The sequence below is a fragment of the Histoplasma capsulatum genome (assembly GCF_000150115.1).
Source record: "Histoplasma capsulatum G186AR genomic scaffold supercont2.13, whole genome shotgun sequence".
NCBI classification, from domain to species: domain Eukaryota; kingdom Fungi; phylum Ascomycota; class Eurotiomycetes; order Onygenales; family Ajellomycetaceae; genus Histoplasma; species Histoplasma capsulatum.
In genome coordinates, this window is record NW_025544813.1 from 673,300 (window position 1) to 694,482 (window position 21,183).

The following is a 21,183-nucleotide window of genomic DNA, read 5'->3' on the forward strand; positions in this document are numbered from 1 at the left end:
AGATGATTGTGAATGATATAAATCGCATTTTGTCTTTCTAGTTAGATTACGGACGTTGGCTCCGGCTGTTTTCCATTCTTCCTTGTTTTACCCGAGTGGAGTGTTATATGGATAGAAGCAACATAGCGGCAACTCTACTTCTTTTTTTGTACAAAATGCATAGAGCGCCGAAAAGAATTCTCATGTAATTTACGCTGATCTCATAACTCTCTGCGACCTAACCTTTGCATACACAAGCATTTATTCCAGGGGTTTCCTCCCCACAACCACACAGAAGAACCAAATCAGAGTATAACCATTGGCAAATGCCTCGTTAAAACGGTTAGATAGCTCAACTCTTTTTGATTCGATCACGGCACTGTCAATAGGCTCGTTCTCTGAGATCAAGTGCGTCTCCAAAAATTTCGGCAGCCCCGATAGAAGTGCTGGCACGCATGCACTCTCCACATCTATTACACTTAGAGGCGGCACCGCATCATCCGCCGATTTTCTTGTCAAGACTACATCTTGCATCCCTAATTCTTTCATGGTCGATTCGACAAGGGCAGGAAGGCTGTGTGTTTTATACTCAAGTAAGCATTTTGTTGATCTTATTCTGTCGATCGGGTAAAGGAGGGCTGATGGGGGCTTCAAAGTTTATGCATACTTTTCGGTGACACCATGAAACTTCATGTGCTTACGACCGAGCTTCATGACCGCTTCAAGGCCATCATTGGGGGGAACGGATTCGGTGTCCTTCCATAGCAGATCTCCCCATTGAAGGAAACCACCAGGCCCTGAACAGAATTAGCACACACAAGAGACTCATGAAGAGCTCATGTGGGGGTGAACACAGCATACGGAGAATTTCCATCAAGTTTGATATCAACTTTGGTACTTCAGCAGCTTTGAATGCCTGTACAACCATACGGATGTTTATCAAGTCAAATTGACCGTGAAACTCAACCGGAAAGCGTTCTAGTGCATTGTGTTCCAGGAAGCTAATCTTTCCTATGTCACTTGGGATTTCTGAGGGGAACGATGTCACCGATATGTCAAACCCATGATATGTATTCGTTGGGTTATTTAATTCCTTTGCGGTATCAATCAACCAGGCCCTGTGACGGCGGGTACATTGTCAGCCTTTCAGTGCTGGACCAAATCATGGCCTCTAATCGACAAACCAAGGTAGTAATTTACCCTGTTCCGGTTGCGATATCGGCAACTCGTTTAAGATTTTCTTTGGGGATGGTGGGTTGAATTAATCCCCCAGCAAATCGAACAATTATGGGATGCTGGCTTGTCAACCTGAGATGTATTTGTTTAGCTGGGAAATGTTATACACTCAATAAGAATAGGAAGAAATCAACCTTCTGGCTTCCCCCTCCCCCTGAGGAAAAATATACACTTCATTCTTGACGGAGGAAGCGCTTTCTGTCATTTTTGAATGCGGGGTTATTGGGTGTGATATTACCGTTAGGGCGGTAGGATGAAAAATAATAAATTCATTGAAGACTCGATTACTGTAGCATCCTCTCTTTTATATACCGTAAACTCCGTAAACTCTATTGCCTTGGAAAAACGGCTTGATGTTCAGCTCATGTTCAGCTCATGTTCAGCTTCCGTTTCAGGATACCTGCGAATAACGCCGTCATCTCAGCCAAGGAGGGGCTTTGTCAAACCCTTCCGTTTTTGACTTTTTGAGGGCCTTCCATCATGCATAGGCTTGTAACAGACACTGACAAGCATAATGTCATAGGCTGATAAGCCTCCGAGCTTTTGCGGAGTGACTGAAATACAAGCATAATTCAGACATAAATATTTCATCCTAGTAAGGTGGTGTTGAACAGGGATCAAAATATCAGGTGTTCAAATTTTGCCAAGAAATTTTCAACCATGATTAACTAGGGATGAGAGTCGCGACAGAGGTTCAATCAGGCATTTCTGGCCTAAAATTTGAACCCTATCCGAGCTGTATTGAAGCCCGTTCAAGTGTACGCCCGTCGGTTGATCGACACTGCACGGAGTACCATACATCATTATGAGCACATGATGTGTGAGGCTGAGTGAGTTGGTATGCATCTGTTAAGTTTTTCTCACGTTAGCTCGCTTTGTTTCTCATATCAATTACGATTTTGACTTGGAGCGGACAAAAGAGGGGATATTCTTTAATATTGCTTATCTTCGCTTTGACTTACAGCTTGTCCCTCGACAGTCATGAGCAAGCTCGAAAATTCAAATATTAAGCCTTGGGGGAGCCATAGCTCGCTCTCTTTCCGAGTGTTTCAAGTTGTTGTTAGCCCATTAACGGTCCTTGGAATGGGAGTGTCCCAGGTGCTGGGCGCTAGTCTGTAATAGGAAGCCCATCAGCTGCAGTAGTCTACATCACACATGATTTAACCGCGCGTTAATAAAACCAATAACACGATATTATTGCCGCCCTGTTTGATGACATCCTCTCAGATAAGAGCAAATACTACAATCATCGTCCTCTGTCTCCCGGAACCCCTCTCGGTATTGCCATTTGTTTTAACCTACAGCCCAATTTCCAACTCTTACAGCGATAGCACAACCAACAGTACTGTTTCTTGACGACGAACCACATACCAGGCGGACTTTAAACAACTGCCGAACGCCCTGTCCCATCCCCACGACGAAATCTCCCCCCATACATGGCCGACGCAGAACCATCTCTTAATATCCCCTCTCTCATCACACTAGCTGTTTTCTCCTTCTTCGTAATCCGGTGGTTCTTGGGGAGGAATGGTGCTATATCGTCGAATGATGATGCACTGCGTCACGGTGGCGGAAGGCGGGTCGATCCCGCCCATGTGGAGCAACTCTCGCAGATGTTCCCTCAACTAGACCGGAGAGACCTCATGTGGGATTTACAACGGAATGGAGGTAGCATGGCTGCAACGACCGAGAGGGTTTTGTCTGGCCGAGGATTAGATACGGTGAGTAGGAAAACCTTGTTGTCTTCCTCGGCGTAATCACGACATCTTTTACTTCCGTGGGATTTTGATAGTCGTAGTTCCTTTAATAACCATATATTGGACCTGGATGGCGTCTATTGAGACTGAAAGTGGGAAGCTATGGCAAAGAATAATGTGGCTGATATGTTGATTTTCTCTTATCATCCCTAGCCTCCGCCGTCCTTCCAACCCCGATTACCGACTCCCTTGACCACTGAAACTCAAGCCAACTCAGCCGCTCAACCCGCATCTAAACAACAGGCACAAGACCTTATATCACGATATAATCTTGCCGATAGAATCCAGTCGGAATTACCGCAGACAGTGACAAGCACCAGTTCTGGGACGATAATACACCAAGAAAGCGCATGGTCACAAAACCGAGCTGAGAGGCAGCGCCATTTACAGAAGAGAAGAGATGAGATGATTCTTGCTGCGAGGAGAAGATTAATGGAGAAAGATAGAGCAGCAGAGAAATAATACTTAGGAATCTGTCAAACCCAACTCTACTGGAACCGGACCTAGTCGAATCGAACCCCCCATCCCAGGCTGTGGAAGCAATTCTTCTAGTCTGATATTTCTCGATAGATTGTCTGCCAAAAACAAAAAGTTATGGTGGGTTATGGGTGGTTGACATCGGGGAAGGGGGGAGGTGACATAATCATCTGCCACAACTACCCATGGATAATATTTTCTCGTTCCGTTTTCCTCTGGTGCAGCAAAACGTCCGCCGTATTACAGCGCGTGTCTTCTGTTTCCTTAATTACTTTGTATAGCCGCGATTATTTCGCCCTGCATAGAAGATTCAAAATTATCTATTCCCTTTTTGGCTCTTCGCATAGTTACGTCAACCACAAGATGAGAGCTGTTGGGTCCGAGGCGCATCGGTCTATAATTCCATGTCATCGTAATCATCATTCGTTTCATCATACTGTGTATTTGCAGCTTCCTCGGCATCCCGTTCTTTTGAAGCTTCTTCTTTCGACGCTCCGATTTGCCTAGGAATAATAGCACACATGCAGAATTTAGTATTAGAGCTCGCAGGGGCGTTTAGAAAACAAAAATATAGGTCTAACCCTTTTCCCCAAGTGCATGGAATAGACACATACCTAAACGTCTCCGCTACACCGGACATAAACCCTCTGCTCTCCCCAATTTCCATTGCTCCCACTCCAGTTAGCGGCAACCCATCCCCACCTCCGACAGCAGTGGCATCTAGCCCTTTGACTTGAATCCTCATTTTCGCTAGCCGTACTTCTCTCAAATCTTTTATTAGCCGGCGGATTTGGTCCGCGTCAACCAGGTCATCGCTCGCAACGTCTAACAGCATTGTCGAAAGCTCCAACCAGTGATATGGTAGAGAAGGGGCTGTCATGCTATCTTCCGCGGTATTCTGCAGTATAAACGGTGGCGTCGGGTAATAAAGTTGCCCGTCTAATGTATAGCCGGGTGCTGGTGGGCCATTATTTCGATTTCCCGCGCCATTATCTCTGCCATTGAGGTTGTCCGAAATCAGCGGTGGGGGTGGAGAGAACGCGTCTCCAAGGGAGTCGCGGTCAGTCTCTACTTCGAGAATGAGAGTGAGTGCTTCGGGGTTTAGCCATGGGGGAGGGAGAATATTTGCGCGGCGTTGTCGTTTAAGGAGGAGAGCTAACCAGAGTGGGAGATTTGTTCGTCGTGGTGGCAGAAGGGGGGGTACTGTGCCCTTTGATATGTTGATAAAGGTTAGCTTATGAACCCGTTAGAAGCCATTGAGAAATATTTTAATTATCAAAAGCCGATATTGGCTGACTGGGGAGAATTGGTCTTTTCAAATTCCATATTTTAGAGCCTTACAGGGCGGATTGTAGGTTTTACCTATGGGCTTTCTTTTGTAGATAGGGTCAACACTCACTCCAAGCAATTCAAGCCCTTCTAGCCGCTGCCGCGGAATGACGGTGACCATTTCCATCTCACACAGGAACGCAATTTCCGGAGGCGTAATGCCCCGGGGCAGAGGGAACGCCATAGAGGGGCCCTTTGAAAATATTCGACCCTGATTGTTTGCAGGCGCGTGCTTTGTTCCCCGCCATCCATCCTCGTGTCTAAATATACGGGAGGAGAGGCAGATTTAGTCATCATTCCTCGGTCAGGTGATTATATTGTCCTAATGCATGTTGCACCTTCTCCTGCTTCCAAACAGCCATGGAAAATAGAGAGGGAAACAAGATGGAGCCGTTCACTGTTACATTATGTTGATAAGTTGTTCCATTAAATCGATTTTTATCTTATCTATCTCATTCCGTGATCGCTGCAGCTAGTTAGCAATGTCATGTGCGATCTGATATCGGGAAGCCGCCTGAAGTGTTGGAACAGATGCGTTCAAGTATTTATACAGGCGAAAAATGGGGCCAAACCTGACATCAGTCGCTGGTATGGCTCAGTATAAACGGCGAGCCCGGCGAGCCCTGCCAGCATTACCCACAATGTTATTCGCAGCCATCCTGCTCATAATCTGGCAGCGCAAAATCGATTCGGAGCTACCTGACCCTTACTTGGACGAGGTGTTCCATGTCAGACAAGCGCAAGCATATTGGAAGCATCGTTGGCGGCAATGGGACCCTAAAATTACTACTCCACCTGGGGTATATCTATGTTCATACATAATCGGGGCCATCTTGTTTGTTGTACGATTGCGCCCAGCGCATCCTGGTGCTTCATTTTTCCGCCTAGGAAATAGCATCGTTTTGTTCAACATCCTTCAATTAAGGCTACGGACACTCATTAAACGTATACGGAATGAGACATTTTCAGATTCTCAGAATACAGGCGATTCAGCTGCGGTGAATTGCCGAGATCGCTGGGAGAGGAATCTCACAGTGTTAAATATCTGTCTTTTCCCTCCCCTCTTCTTCTTTTCCGGACTCTACTACACGGACCTCGCAGCACTTCTAATTGTGGTAGAAGCCTATATTTGTGATCTCGGTCGAACTCGCAGACACGATGCTCGACTCAGCCCCAGCGAGAAGTTTAATATCCTGTCGTGGAGAGACGCACGCTTCTTGATATTGGGCCTTCTCGCTCTCATGTTCCGACAAACCAACATATTTTGGGTAGCCGTTTTCTTGGGTGGACTGCAGGCCGTTTCGACGTTGCATAGTATGACGTCGGACTGCCAGTCAACTGATGTTGTAAGAATTGTTCGGGGTAGTTGGGAGCTGCACCAACTCTATGATCCGTCAGTCAACGAGGCCTCACTTGAAGGTAATCTCCAAGTCCAATGAAGATAAATCTGATTCTTAATACTAAGATTTCATTTCTGGTAGATTATCTGAAGACCTTAGTCTCGTTAGGGGTTTCAACGGTAGCACATATTATCCAAATGATCCCGGCGCTGCTTCCCTACCTTGTTTTCCTCGGCACATTTGGGCTATTTGTTCTATGGAACGGAAGCGTAGTTTTAGGTAGGCCTACAAGTTTAACATACGACCCATGAAACTTTCCATCTCACACTGATTTTTACTCCAATAGGCCACAAAGAATTCCACACAGCAGGCCTACATCTCCCACAAATGCTCTACATATGGCCCTATTTCATATTCTTCTCCTGGCCGATCGTCCTCACTACCTTCGTGACAACTATTCTACAACGCCGCACCATAGAACTCTTTCCCAACGTAAAAACCGCGGCAATATTTATCCCACTAATGGTGCTCACCGTCCACCTAAACACTCTTGTCCACCCATTCACCCTAGCCGATAACCGGCATTACGTCTTTTATATCTTCCGCATTCTACTTCGACATCTGCTGATAAAGTATCTGGCTACGCCAATATACTTCGTTTGCGGATGGGCTGTCCTCACAACTTTCTGCACTCCCTCCCTGCCACCATCAGCAACATATACGGCCAAAGCAGGAACAAACATGCTACACCACAGGACCGAAACTCCACCAGCGAAGACAACAAAATCAACCCTAAACAGGGAAGCAAAGGGACCGGCGAGAAACCCCCAAGTTCGTCTTAGTTTCGTCCTAATCTGGCTAATAGCCAGCTCTCTTTCCCTCATCACCGCACCACTCGTCGAACCACGTTATTTCCTCATACCGTGGGTGATGTGGCGTCTCCACGTCCGACTCCCATCAATACCAACAAATGAACCATTAAATGGGTCATATTATGCCGTGCGCTGTGCTAGGTTCCTATATTATCTTCCGTTGCTCGTCGAGACTGCGTGGTACATTGTGATCAATGCGGTCACTGGATATATGTTTCTGTATAGAGGATTTGAGTGGCCCCAGGAACCAGGGTTGGTGCAGAGGTTCCTGTGGTAGTGTTTCCATTGGGTAGATTTTTGGGGAATATTATTTCTTAATTGCGGACACCTATATAGATTTATCAAAGACAAGCTTGCGAGAATATAATTGTCAACCTGGTGAGGGAAGGGCTCAGTGCCAAAATCATACTAGAATCGAACATGTTCATTAAATTGCAATTGAGACTATTAGTTGGTTGGGTGATTAGCTTCTCTGTAGAGATTCAACCGAGTAGTTTATTCGAATCTTCCTCATCTTAAATTCTTCCATGGAGAATTGTTTTTTATGTTTATTCGGAAATTTTCCTTTATACGCTCAGTTAACACTATGCTTTCTTCATCTATCCCATGTTTATCCCGTTCATTAAGACCTTGCTCTCGCGTTCTATCTAGTGGTGGCCAGGCCTCCCTCCCAAACTATCTGATTCCACCCTGATATTCTTTTTTGGTGGCATATCATATGTGTATTGATGTAATTATAATATAGAATGGGGTGAGGTCCCGAAGCCTGTGAATTCGCTCGTTAATCCAGGAGAGATCAGGTGGCTTAGATTTTTTTTTTAAAAAAAATAGACTTTTGAAATGATGAAGATAAATGGAGGTTCGTATGAATAGGGATTTCGCGAAATATTACAGGTATGCTGTCTGCCGGGTCCATAGATTGTCCCATTGCTTTGCAGGATCAACGGGCTTCCTCCCCGCGTACAGTGCCTACCAGATTGCCGAACTATAATACCATTAGCATATCATTCGCTAGAAATAGAACATACAAACTTGCCAGTGGATGAACCCCTGCCGCAAATTGTAATTTTATATTTGATTCCTCTGAATGGTAAACCGGTTTTGCAATCAGAACAAATCGCATATGAACAAATAGGCAATAGAAGAATTCATATTTAACAAAATGTCTGCGTACGATTGCATTCAGCTTGCCTGGTTTGTATGTGACATTTTGCGGAGCGTTTGCGGAGCGTTTGCTGAGTGCTTGTTACTCTCTGTCTGCAAGCCGATCTGTCGAGGTACTGGCGCCCATGTCCTCTGAAATAGCTAGGCCTAGGGTGGAACGTTGGAACCGATCTCAGCCCTTAGCAGTAAGACGACACACATCACCACCTTTTCGGAGATCCGGTGCCCGCGGCGAGAAAACATCAGATAATGGACATGATTGGAGAAGCAGGGTATGATGAATATATTTCAATCACGTAGTGCTCTGTGTGGAGTTATACGCTTCCATCGTCTTACTTACCCATATGTCATCACGCCCTGGAAATTAATAGGGCAATCCTTAGGTCGTACCATGGCCCAAGTAGTACTGATCTGGGGAAACCGCAATTTCCTCACTGTGAAGCATCCGAGGTACTTTGCGTCTGAATCTCTTGGAAGGAGAAGCCGGGTCTCAGACATTTGTATGCTCTTGAGGATGGCCCCCCTTGCAGCATTGACATGTGCCCATATGATTAATAGAACGATAGGGAGCACGAGCGCCAAAAAAGCCATTGGGGCAAGGTTTGCATGTAGGCAACGGATCTTCAAAGTCCGAATTCATCCCCGATAGTAGGAAGAAGCGAAGAAACAGTCGCACAGAGCTGTCATGACTCTTGCCCCCGTCGTTTACAGACTGTAGTTGGAATCAAGCAAAGGCAAACACCGAGAAAAAAGAAAACCGAAGCATTTAGAGCGAAACCATCTGCTTCGGGACTCAGGGGCTAGTCAGGTGATAATGCAAACCCTAATATGCTCTTATTCGTGCTTCCTTCCAAACGTTCTGCTCAAGAATGCAAGAATTGAGCATAATATGAGCGAATCACAGAGAAAAGTGTGCAGTTACGCAAGCTTCTCCTATTACCTCAGCCCATTTCTAGGGTAACTAGGGACTCAAAACTACGGAGCCACACGCTTGAAAAGGGTGAGCTCGAGGGTTATAGCATCATCGATGTTGGACTTGAGGACATGAAATAAATTGCGAACTTAAAGACTATGGTAATTAAGGAATTCTCCTTTATCCAACTAGTAGTGGTAGCAGTCCAATTTTACAATAGACAACGAGTTTTCCACAATAAATATCTACTAAAATCCGGAGTTTCAACATTACTGCACAGCATGCTATGAAGCTTTGATACGAGTTAGCTTTTATGAGGACCTTATTCAACCAAAAGGCACGAAGGAAAAGTGATATCAGCTAGGTGGCCTATTAAGCATTCGGCTTCATTACACTGTAGCATATTATATGTGAGAATTATGTACCATAACAAAAGCGATAAATATCTGAATTTCATTCTACACTGTCCATGTCTAGCAAAAGACGTAAATTGGTATCAAAATCTTTCCGACACTGCCCAGAGAGTTGCCGCTTTCCGTGCAAATGCGTATGTCCGTATTTATTCATACGGTGCTTGGGGGGGCTATATGGAATTGCCGAGTATGATAATTTTTGTGGTGCTAACAGTGTGGTTTTGACAGTAAAGGGATTTACATCGTCTAACCCTATAGGCACATAAATTGTAAACAACATGACATAGCTGATATCTGAGATGCTGTAGTTTGTTAAGCTTTATCCATGACTATATAGAACTTGAAATAGCGAAGTCAGTCTTTACCCACTGTAAATATGACCAGAATCAAAATACAAACATCATCGACAATCCTCTACATGTATACATTATATAGTTATTAGCAGTAGATATGTGTAGGCAGCATGATCATTATAAGTAAGCTTTCAAACCCTCCAAGCCCATTCATTAGATTGCGAAAACCCCACCACTCCATCCAGGTAACTAGCGCTCCCTAGGCCCAGCCAAGGCAAAGAACTCAAGAGGGCGTACACAGAACGCTCCATTTGAAGCCAATTTGTAATCCTTGTTCGCAAGCGTCAAATCGACCTTGCGCAGAATGCTAATCAACGTAATCAGACACCACTGCCACGCAGGAACCTTCCCGAAGCATCGACGCTTCCCGTTGCCGAATCCCTTTTTCACTCCGGATGGAAGCTTGTCGTAGGCTTCTCCGAGCATTCGTTCTGGTTTGAAAGCCTCTGGTTCGTCAAACACAGCAGGATCACGATTCACGGCTGATAGAACGGCGATCATAGGTTGCTTTCGTGAGATTTGATACTTGCCTCCAGCAAGTTGGACCTCGCCTGGTTCATCGGACGGAATGGGTTCGATATTGAAAGCTGGGGCTACGGCAGATAAACGAAATGCCTCCCGAAGGATTGCTTCGCAGTATGCAAAGCTGGATAAATTGGACGAAGTAATTTCGCCGTTTGCACCGAGAATAGAATCGATCTCGTCCCGGGCTTTGACTATTTCCTCGGGGTTTTGGAGCAGGTAGTACACAGCGAAAGAGACCAGGCAGGGAGCTGTAGCGGAACCTATGAAAATTGTGATTATTTCATCGATCACTCTTTCTTCCCCTAACACCTCGCCCGTTTCTGGGTCTGGATTGTTTAGGAGCGCATTGAGCATGTCGCTTTTCGGAGCCGATTCAGACTTGCGGTTTGCAATGATTTCCGCTGCAAAGGAGCGCATGGTTTTGATATCCTTATCGAATTTGCGTTGATACAAAAGGCGCGTGAGAAGTTTGGGTCTGTTAGGCCGTTTCATAGCCTCGAGGGTAGAATTTTGCATTGCCGCAATCATGGATGGTTCTGGACCTCCGAAATAATTGGCAGACTGATTGAAATAGCAGGCTAGTACCGATTGAAGGTCTGAACGTTGCAAGTCACTTGTCACATCGATTCGTTGGCCTGGATCTGAGGTCCATCTCGAAACGAGAGTCGCGGCGCATTCAACCATTTGGGTAAACATAGCTTCCGCAGCGGACGGGCTTACTAGAGGAGCCATGATCCGGTGTGCTACGTCCCAGCTCTTTTCGTGATGGTAGGCGGTGAATAGGGAGTCATGCACTGCTCGACGGATCTCAACGACGGGGCCCGTGACGCATTTGCGGAATCGTGTTTCGTCACATATTTCTTCGAGAAGAGCGGCGCTACCAATGAAAACAATTTGGTGGCCGAGGGCATTTACCTTGTAAATTTCTCCTGCTGGAGAATTAGCACTCACGCACTGCTGTGAACTAGTCCCTTGACATACCGTATTTGTCCGCGAGAGATTTCAATGAACCCCATGTGTCTTTCGGGTTGATGTCGAATATATTACCAAGGAGAGGGACGCCTGGGGGCCCAGGGATTGGAGTCGTCATTGTTGCTTGTGGATCAAATATGTGATGATTAGAAGACCAGCGAAGCAAAGGTCACGGACGTATTCCGTATATATTATGCGAAGCGAACACCGCAAGAAAGAGAACAGACTTGAATTTAAAGAAAGTGAAGTAGAATTGCAAGTTCCCAAAGTGCGGCCTTCAAAACGGCTGGGAGAGACTGCTCTCCTCTTCATTGGTAACATATTCCCAAGCTCATGTTTGACAATGCAGCGTGCTACAGTCACGACAGCCCAATTGCAGCGCACCGCCCATTTTTGGACATGCCATGTAATCGAATCAGGATGGGGATGTAGTAATAAATTCAGCAGAGTGGCGCCAGCTAGGATGATCCCTCAACATTCTCCCTTGATCTATTGAATCATTTTTAGCTAGGATCGTGTCCGTCTGGCGCCCGGCCCTAGCCAGCCACACGTTGTATGGGCCGATTTTGGCCTAAAAACCGCCCAATTAAAGAAGGAAGATCAACTCTTTGGTTAGCAAAAGCAGCATCTTCTCTGAATCTCTGTTTCTTGTCATAGATGTTGTCACTATGATTTTTCTGTGATTGCGATTTTAGTATGACGACGCGCCATGCTAGATATACCTCATCTGTAGAGGGTATATAACCAGGGTTCATTTATATGGTATAAGTACAGCGTATGTTGCTGGAGAGTCTGGAAAGAGTGCGGACAGCGAAGTTGTTGTGAAGCACCTTTTCCATCCTAGTACTGAAGCGGTGGAAGTAACCCAATCGATGACGGATTAACACCCGGGCCGCGGGATTGGTAGAGCTTCAGTTTTCAGTTCTCGTTCACCTTGCCAACTACATCAACAATAACCGCCAGCCCTGACAAATTCTAATTCAAGATGACCTCAATTCTCTGCCTCATCTAGGGGTGTCTAAGTTGGGTGTTAGAACCGTTTGCGGCCCCCCTCCTATTTTGCTCCTAACCATCCAATTGCCTGCAACATCAAATTTTCCAGCAAGTACTTAGTAGTTACAGAGCTTGGTACGAGCTAAGGAGCCATGTTCGACAACGTGTGCAGTCTCCCTCTCTCTAGCGACCTGTTTGCGCAGGCAATCCATCCGACTGAGCCCCTTGTCGCAGTTGGTCTCTCGTCAGGTCATGTTCAAACATTTCGCATTCCTCCTTCAAGTGACAGCGGCCCTGGCGCAACGAAAAATGGGCTTGGACACATCGACACAGCTTGGAGGACGAGACGACACAAAGCCAGTTGTCGATGCTTAGGTTTCGGGATTGATGGCCAGACACTTTATTCAGCAGGGGCTGATGGTTGGGTTAAAGCTGCGAAAGCAGAGACTGGTGTAGTAAATTTGAAGATTGCGGTTCCACGGCTAGGTGAAGGGTACGTGCGTGCATGCGCGCGCTTATTACGCCAGTTTTCTTTTAGAATTTCTTGCCGACTTATACTCTCTTTCCCAATGCGCCTTCACGGCTGTGCTCAAGATTGATTCTGTCATGCATTTCAGCCAATTATATTTTGCCCATATTTCCTTCAGAACTTGGAGCTAACCTAGTCACGCCTAGCAGGACTCACGACCGCATTGATCCACCCACTGTAATCCATGCGATTTCGCCAGAGACCCTTATTCTTTCTACGGACTCTGGTGCGCTCCATCTTTTTGACCCCCGTGTACCTCCCTCTCCTGTTTCACAAAGACCGCAACAAACTCACCACCCGCACGACGATTACGTTTCCTCACTTACTCCACTTCCCCCATCGGAAACAAGCACTTCCGGGTTTAGCAAGCAATGGGTCACCACAGGCGGCACTACAATAGCGGTAACAGACTTGCGCAGAGGAGTTTTGGTTCGTAGTGAGGACCAAGATGAGGAGCTGATCAGCTCCGTCTACGTTACTGGTTTGAAAGCAGGTGGCACGAGTAGAGGAGAAAAACTGGTTGTTGGGGGGGCAAGTGGGGTATTGACTCTTTGGGAGAAAGGGGCTTGGGATGACCAGGACGAGCGAATTATTGTGGATCGTCAGCCTGATGGAGGTGAGTCCTTGGAGATATTGTCATTACTTCCTGATAGTATTGGAGCTGGCAAGGTTGTTGCTGTCGGCCAATCGGATGGAGCTGTCCAATTTGTGCAGCTTGGAGTCAATAAGGTTATTTCGAAGGTTGTGCACGATGAGCTGGAGGGAATTGCAGGCCTTGGATTTGATGTTGGGGGACGAATGATAAGTGGTGGTGGATCGATTGTTAAAGTTTGGCACGAAGCTGTGGAACGTGAAGGGCATGGCGAAAACGAGGAGGATGAAAACGAGGAGGATGAACAACATTCTCGCAAACGGTTCGTGATGGGCAGCGATGATGATGATAACGATGATAGCAGCGTTGATGGCCAAAAACAGAATAAGAAGAAACGCAAGAAGAGAAAGAAGGGCAAAAGCAAAGATAAAAGCGGTGGGCAGCATGTCATGGCGTTCAAAGGACTCGATTGAGCTTGTGAATTTTTTCTGCTCCTGCATTTGATACCCGGGTCTTGCAGCTTTTTGTTTCCCTGCTTGAACTTGAACCAGTGGACGAATTTGGGGCAATACACGGACGAAATAAGTGGCTGGATACTCTCCTGAAATATGTGGAAATTTATGCTCTTTTTGCTGGCGAACGCTTTGGAGTTTTCTTGAGATTACATAGAATTCCGCTCCCAATATCAGTTGCTTTATCCAAGGCGAACACTTTAATGCTAAGAGAGGTAGATCTGGCTGTCTTCTATCTGACGAATTACTTCTGTGTCGAAAACTGTTTCCAGGAGATCTTGATGCCCTACGGATCAGATAAGATAAGCCAGTGAAAAAAATATCATTAGTCAGTAAGAAAATGACGCTAATCCCCACCAATTAAAAGTAAGAAACAAGCAGTTATTGAGAATGTGAGAATTTGATGAACTCGACATATAAATGCCACAATCCATCCTCCCACCCTACAGTGCCTATCATCTTAGGCATTAAGTCACGGCAGCCATGGCGACCGGTCTAGAAGCAGCCCCGATCCTTTCCACCCCAGAAACTCACATTTTTGATTCCCCGGCGAACCCCGCGCCCCCCCACCTTTCCGGGAAAATTACTAGTACCGACCATGACCTTCACATTAAATACGATATCGACCGCACTCTGAAAGAAATAAGACAGGGGCAATGGAAGCGAATAGCTCTACAGTTTCCAGATGATATGCTCCCGGATGCGCCGAGGGTATTTCAACTTTTAACTCGCGGCCTCGCATCCTCGGAAAGCATTCATTCATCTGGAACAAGAGTTGCAAGAAACGGAGTAAAACGCGAGCTTGCTACGGAGTATACTACGAATGGACTACAAAAGGGCGATGTAGATTATGTGGCGAACTCAGTGTTCAAGTCGTTGAATATTGCCGACCCGCATCACTATCGTCTCTACATTCTTGCAGACACGTCCTACGGAACCTGCTGCGTGGATGAAGTTGCAGCCGAGCACGTAAATGCCGATGTGGTGGTACATTATGGGCGAGCATGCCTATCGCCAACAACAAGATTACCTGTCATCTACGTGTTCACTCACGGACAGCTTGATACTGCTTTGGTGATCGAAGGCTTCAAAGAGACGTATCCAAACCGAGAAGAGAAGGTTATCATTGCAGCAGATGTCACATTTGCAAACCATGTTGAGAATATCACATTGACGCTGGCGGATCGGGAAGGATATACAAACCTGTTTGCTACATCTGTCGTGCACAATCCCTCATCTCCAATCCCGAACCGGACTGTGCCGGACTCAGTAAGCGATATGCCCGAGACACTACGGGAATGGCAACTATTTCACATCTCTAACCCACCCACTGCACTTCTTCTTACACTTTCATCTCGAGTTGGTGCTATCCACATCTATCCGACAGACGAGGAATCAGAGCAGCCTGTTTTAGGATCTAAAAAACCACTCCTCGTTTCCACAGCTATCTCGCTGCGGCGCAGATATGCCATTCTAACTTCCCTTAGCACAGTTCCCGTCTTCGGAATCCTGATAAATACGTTAAGCGTCAAAAACTACCTTCATGTAGTGGAGCATGTCAAGGCCCAGATCGCTGCCGCTGGCAAGAAGAGCTACACGTTTGTCGTTGGCAAACTGAATGCGGCCAAGGTAGCGAATTTCAGTGAAATAGGTGGCTGGGTTGTAATCGGATGCTGGGAGAGCTCACTCGTGGATAGCGGTGACTTCTGGAAACCTGTGATTACACCCTTTGAGTTGGAACTTGCATTAAAGGGCGATGTGGATCGCGTATGGACGGGCGAATGGCAGAGCGATTACCAGACGGTTCTGGACATTGCGAATGCTTGTCATAGTGGTCAGAATGGTGTTGTGGGCTCGTCTTCTCTTGGCCTTGTTTCACCTAATGACCGGCCTCCTGGAGACGCCAGTGGTGATGAATCATCTGAGGAAGAGTCAGCTCCCCCGGAATTTGGTTTGCGCACCGGGCGTTATATCTCGGTTTCGAGTACCCGCCCGCTGCAACCGTCTCTAGCTTCTTCTAATACATCAGGACTATCCGGACGAGCTGGAGGATCAAGGGCTCTTGCAAAGCGACAAAACGCTGACCTGGCAACTATAAACGGAGTCCTCTCTCCAGGCGCTGAGTTTCTTCGTTCACATAGGACATGGCAAGGGCTGGGAAGTGATTTTAATATCAGATATGAAGAAGATGGAGAGCAGGGCACAGCAGTTGTGGAAGGGCGTAGCGGAATTGCCCGTGGCTACACTGTGGGCGAAAATAAGGACAGGCATTAGAAAGCTGTATTCTACTGGAAGGGAATATTTTTGAAAGAACATCGTTATAAAAATAAATATATAATGAATAGTCAAATAAAATCAAAAATATATCCATTACATCTACGTCTATCACGTGGATCTGACGTGGCAGGGCGTGACCCGCGCCAAGACAGCCTTTTGAAGATTCTCCAAGGATTGTAACACGGTCATCGGAGGACACCACACAGTTGATGATGCTCAACACCGACGGTGGGAAAAGAGCAGGGAAAGTTCTTTCAACCTGCACTGGGAACGTTATTATAACCATCGCATTTTACTGACGGGGCCTCCTGGTCGAAAACCGAGCCTTTCTCTCGAACCGTGGTTTTGTTTGCTTCGTGTTGCGCAAACAGGCATGGATATATTTTACCCTGTATACAGACTGGTTTGATGACCACAAACAGACAAAATTCTACACGTCACTTTCATCGCTCCTTTCAGGCCACCTCTTCAGAAGGTCCATGTCCTCATTTTGACTCTCATTCCTTTACGACTTATGATGGTTCTGTCCTCGTCCTGCTGGACACCACACCTTCAGCCTTCCCTTGCTGCCTGCCGTCATCATGGCTTCCATTAGTGACCCGCCTACAAACCAGATTTTACTAGACAATTTCCAAGAGCCGGACTCTGCACCATCTTCAATACTCGCCGACTGCGCTGCTGCCGAAAGGGCTCCAGAAATTGAATCGGCCGCGGAACGACCATTATCAACCTTTGAACGTGTTTTTTCCACTCACTCACCCATATTCGAATCTTTTCTTCTCCAAGCCCCGACAGATACCATTTTCCAGCTCTATCATACGTCGCGTTTTCTTAGAGGTCTTCTCAGGTCCTATCCAACAGCATGGCAATACCTGTCCTTCAGGCTGCTTTTTCAGTCTGGTTCCCAGGTGCGGCCAGCATCAGGGGGAACGGACGGGGCATCAGCACAGCGGCAACCCTACGCGCTTGATCAGCTGCTCCTCCAGGTAATCCTACCATTCAGCCCGACTTTGAAGAGCTTGGATCTGGATAACACAGCGGTCAATGGGCAAAATCTCACATCCACGGTGTTGAACATGCGGAGAGATACTCTTGAACACCTCTCTGTGAGGGGTTGTAAGAACGTGTCTTTGAAATACCATATCATTCCATACCTCACCATGTTCAAGCTTCAATACGATGCAGAAATCAACCAGAGAGGTCCAAATTCCCCCTCAGTGAAACGGCTAGCACTTAAAAGTCTGTATGCGTACCGATGTCGCCATCACAGGCGACGTCCTTATTTATCATCTTCTTTACTCCGTCGGGATTCAGACTCGGAGCCAACACATGATTTCGTTAAGCTATGCCATAAACTAGGGATTTGGACGGATACTGCATGGTGTACCACTCCTGCGGCACGCTGTTTTAGGAGAAGGGGCTATGTATCTTCAAGGTCGCCGCAGGGCACAAGGGAGGTATGGGTCGTGTTCGATAGATTGTGGAGGTCAAAGAATTGGATTGGAGCGATAAGTGAGAGAGATAAGCCTCCGAAGCGTGATGGACGGCTATGGGAGCATGACGAAACAGGTTGCTTCGGGCAAGCACTGGGTACAGCTGGGGGTCCTGAACATGGAGAAGGGAAAACCGTCCCTACCCATTTGCGAAAGAGCCATAGGCGATTTGTAGAGAATATTGGTTGTGATGAGTGCGACGAGAAGATTCTCGAAAGATGCGAACAGTGTAGCGTTTTAATGCACTGCGTTGGCTGTCGAAAGACCCTGTGTGCTAGCTGTGCATTCGATCGCCCCTATCTTCGAAAAAAGCCATGCGAGGGAGCTCCCATTGAGCACTCATGGTGGGCACCCGGAATGGCCGTATCCCCATGTTTTATGCAGGAAGACCAGGATCAAAACGCAGCGAACGTGAATAACCAGGCAGCTCCGGTTCTTACATACCCTAACTTGAAATTTCATTGGTGCTGCACTGAGCCTGCATTCAGTGGAGGCGGTGGAATCAGTCTTGGAGTGGCTAACAGAGAAGTCGACCGACTCCGAGCAACACCTCTCCCACGTGGCCAAGGTTGGGAAGACCCCGAACTCTCCACCAACGAGTGGCTGAAGACTTTCCCCAAGGATGCATATGGAAACCCTCCAGACCATGATCGTCCAGATGGCCATGCGGAAATGATGCGCTGGTTACTTGGGCCACCAGATTACCAAGCTTCTATCTGCCCTCGAAATCTCTGTCAGCAATGCTTTGACAGACCACAATGGAAAGTACACTGTAAGGCGTGTACCAAGCCTTTGTGTATGGAACACGACCTACGGGGTCTACGTCTTCGGATATGTGGCTACCGGGATCTTGTCATGGAGAAGACGAACCTTGCAAGCGCCCAATCACCTACTTCTAGTAATAAATCTGAGAGTCGAAATTCACACCCACCAGCGGATCCAGATCAAAGTCGCGCAACCAGGGGCCCAACTACTGCCGAATATCCTGCGTCGTCACCGCGTTTCAATCTAGCCATAATTAACATGCTGTCCACTCAATTATCCCAACCTTCCTCAACCACTGAACCTGGTCCTTCCAACGCTCTTTCTGATAACCAGCCTGCCATCCATCACAGTTCTACGATCCAGACACCCGTCTCCGTATCCCACAGTCGCTCCTCCTCACCCGCCTCGATTTATTTCGAAGCATCCCCCGAAGTCCGCAAAAAGTGGTTGGGTTGCCAATCGATCTTCTGCCCACAATACCGTGCACTCGGCGACCAGCGCCAACGCTGTCCCTGTATTCTGCGGGAATGTACCTCCTGCTCAATCCACGTGTGTCAAGATTGTATCCAGCAAAACCCGCCCTGCACATGTTCTTACTGCCACCTTAACTATCTATGTCCCAACTGCTATCACGCCAAGGAGCTCGACGGAACCTGTCGCCGCATCGAGGAGGAGCGACTACAACGTGAGGAAAAGCAGAAACGCGATCTGGAAATGATCGAGATAGCCATGGAGCGCAATCTGGCCAACGAGGTCGCGTCTTTTGCTGGACAATTCTTTATGGGATTGAGTCGTAACCTCAACTGGATTGGAAATGAGCATCAAGGATCTGGAGACGGCAACACCGGCGTAGGTGTTGGTATTGGGATCGGCAATCATGGCGACGATGTAACGGCGTATGGGCCAGCGGGTCAGGTCTCTGTCTCTGCACCGCCTGGTGGTAGCAATAACATCGGCGATTATTCTCAAGTCGAAAATCCGATCTCGACGCAGTCGTTGAGTCATCTGCATATCGCCCAAGCTGGTCCGATTCCAGTTGCCAATGATGATTACGACGGTAATGGTAGCGGATCAGAACAGACCGAGATTCTGGGGGAATGAAGGAAGTTGTGACATGAACATACCTTTCCCTGTGTCATTTGTCGCTTCAGAAACATATCTCTTTTCATCTTTTGATGATATTAGTTTATGATGTCAATTATTAACGATCAGCATAGCGTTGTTTGCAAATATTTTTTTTTCATCTATTCTTTGACTTCCCTTACACGATGAATGTGCTCTTATCTAGGCCATGTTTGTTACTTTTTATTTGATTTTATTCATCTTTCTTCTTTTCGACTCTCGCTCTGGGGCTGGTTGCGTGATGGGGCTAAAACGGTTCTGTTTTGACACGTTTATATAAGTGGCAACAGCCCCATCAGATCCATGTATTTCGTTGAAATTCCTTACCGTCTTACGAAAGCTTTCTCTGTCCTTAACATTTTTCATTTTTTCGCTTCCTCCTCATTCCATCCCTTTGTTCTTCACTTTTCCCTGAAAACTCGTTTTCCCAATCTTATTTCCCTTCCCCACTCCATAGATCCAATGATGATCAAAGCGCGAACAACACAAAAAAGAATGAATGAACGAATGAAAAGAAACCCAAATACATCGTCTGTTTTCTTTTCTTTTCTTTTCTTTTCTTTTCTTTTCTTTTCTTTTCTTTTTATAATAATGTAGCATTGTGTTTTTAATTTGCGATTTTCACGTAATATCTTCGGAACTCTCAACACGTATAGACAAACATCTCTGCTAATCTGTCTTCTTGCGGCGCACGGCCTGGAGAATCAACACCATCGCACAATGAATCATGATTATTCGAATCTACGACTGCGAGGAAGAAAAGGGGGAATGGGGGGGGGGAAGCACATTATTGTTGGGTTGTTTTCTCTTTCAGCTTTTCGGAGTTCAATTTGTTGTTTCAATATATTCATTGCCCACTGATATTCAAGTGTTATTATTCTTGCTTTTTTTTTTTTTTTAAAAAAAAAAAAAAAAAAAAAAAAAAAAAACACTAGATTAACGCCAGTAACGTTTGCTCGCATTAGGTCTTCGAATGATGAATTAAGCCAGCCCTTGAGCCCCCCCTCCAAACTCCCCATACTATCCGGCCTCGACACCGCCCGCGAAGTTGCTCCAAATATTGAAAATATATACTAAAAAGGCCAAGGGAAACGCGATTTCGCCAAGCAGTACGCGACAATGGAAAAACTGAATCACTCTAACATAATATTGCTGTGGAGGGACATGAGCTAAAGGAGGCAAAATAGTTTGAAAGCGGAGAAGGGGACGCAGGTAGTATTGCAGTGTGTGGATATATGCGCGTGTGAATTAGATCGATGTGGATGAATATATATTTTCTATCCATTCTCGGGGCGAGGAGAGTGGAAGTCTTCTCTATATGCGAAGAAAACGGCGCGTGTGTTGTGAAAAAAAAAATCCGGTATTGAACAACGTTCTATATGGCTGAACTGGAGAGACGATGGCACTAAATCGTGATACGTTTGAAGTCTCGGGCGGAGGTTGATGGGTGACGGGTCCATAGCTAGCTTAAATACTAAAGAAAGATCGGGATCGCACGTTTCTCCATAGCCCACCAAATTGGATACCTAGGTGGTACTCTCGGATGCGAGTCGGGTTTGTAGATGTGCCA

The 21,183-nt window shown here is 46.5% G+C and overlaps 9 protein-coding genes across 9 annotated transcripts; 5 read left to right on the top strand and 4 right to left on the bottom strand.

Annotated features, from left to right (window-relative positions):
• Positions 1-240: 240 nt before the first annotated feature.
• HCBG_08186 (uncharacterized protein) lies at positions 241-1,420 on the bottom strand (the record flags this gene model as incomplete). The annotated part of the gene is made up of 5 exons (XM_045435235.1): positions 241-553; positions 647-776; positions 841-1,097; positions 1,180-1,287; positions 1,386-1,420. The coding sequence occupies 5 exons, from the start codon at positions 1,418-1,420 to the stop codon at positions 241-243; spliced, it is 843 nt and encodes a 280-aa protein (XP_045284541.1).
• A 1,231-nt stretch (positions 1,421-2,651) lies between these two features.
• HCBG_08187 (uncharacterized protein) lies at positions 2,652-3,434 on the top strand (the record flags this gene model as incomplete). Its single annotated transcript, XM_045435236.1, has 2 exons — positions 2,652-2,936; positions 3,126-3,434. 2 exons carry the CDS (start codon positions 2,652-2,654, stop codon positions 3,432-3,434), a joined length of 594 nt encoding a protein of 197 aa, XP_045284542.1.
• A 409-nt stretch (positions 3,435-3,843) lies between these two features.
• Positions 3,844-4,962, bottom strand: HCBG_08188 (DNA replication complex GINS protein psf2; the record flags this gene model as incomplete). The annotated part of the gene is made up of 3 exons (XM_045435237.1): positions 3,844-3,952; positions 4,064-4,659; positions 4,849-4,962. 3 exons carry the CDS (start codon positions 4,960-4,962, stop codon positions 3,844-3,846), a joined length of 819 nt encoding a protein of 272 aa, XP_045284543.1.
• Positions 4,963-5,338: 376 nt separating this feature from the next.
• On the top strand, positions 5,339-7,431 carry HCBG_08189 (alpha-1,2 glucosyltransferase alg10; the record flags this gene model as incomplete). The annotated part of the gene is made up of 3 exons (XM_045435238.1): positions 5,339-6,197; positions 6,260-6,397; positions 6,465-7,431. The coding sequence occupies 3 exons, from the start codon at positions 5,339-5,341 to the stop codon at positions 7,265-7,267; spliced, it is 1,800 nt and encodes a 599-aa protein (XP_045284544.1).
• Positions 7,432-7,930: 499 nt separating this feature from the next.
• On the bottom strand, positions 7,931-8,745 carry HCBG_08190 (uncharacterized protein; the record flags this gene model as incomplete). Its single annotated transcript, XM_045435239.1, has 3 exons — positions 7,931-7,975; positions 8,019-8,040; positions 8,495-8,745. The coding sequence occupies 3 exons, from the start codon at positions 8,743-8,745 to the stop codon at positions 7,931-7,933; spliced, it is 318 nt and encodes a 105-aa protein (XP_045284545.1).
• Positions 8,746-9,792: 1,047 nt separating this feature from the next.
• HCBG_08191 (bifunctional P-450:NADPH-P450 reductase) lies at positions 9,793-11,448 on the bottom strand (the record flags this gene model as incomplete). Its single annotated transcript, XM_045435240.1, has 4 exons — positions 9,793-9,809; positions 9,846-9,894; positions 10,071-11,287; positions 11,340-11,448. 4 exons carry the CDS (start codon positions 11,446-11,448, stop codon positions 9,793-9,795), a joined length of 1,392 nt encoding a protein of 463 aa, XP_045284546.1.
• A 1,027-nt stretch (positions 11,449-12,475) lies between these two features.
• On the top strand, positions 12,476-13,917 carry HCBG_08192 (WD domain-containing protein; the record flags this gene model as incomplete). Its single annotated transcript, XM_045435241.1, has 2 exons — positions 12,476-12,816; positions 12,999-13,917. 2 exons carry the CDS (start codon positions 12,476-12,478, stop codon positions 13,915-13,917), a joined length of 1,260 nt encoding a protein of 419 aa, XP_045284547.1.
• Positions 13,918-14,439: 522 nt separating this feature from the next.
• On the top strand, positions 14,440-16,313 carry HCBG_08193 (diphthamide biosynthesis protein; the record flags this gene model as incomplete). Its single annotated transcript, XM_045435242.1, has 1 exon — positions 14,440-16,313. The coding sequence occupies one exon, from the start codon at positions 14,440-14,442 to the stop codon at positions 16,228-16,230; it is 1,791 nt and encodes a 596-aa protein (XP_045284548.1).
• A 501-nt stretch (positions 16,314-16,814) lies between these two features.
• On the top strand, positions 16,815-19,592 carry HCBG_08194 (uncharacterized protein; the record flags this gene model as incomplete). Its single annotated transcript, XM_045435243.1, has 1 exon — positions 16,815-19,592. One exon carries the CDS (start codon positions 16,815-16,817, stop codon positions 19,590-19,592), a length of 2,778 nt encoding a protein of 925 aa, XP_045284549.1.
• Between the last annotated feature and the right edge of the window lie 1,591 nt (positions 19,593-21,183).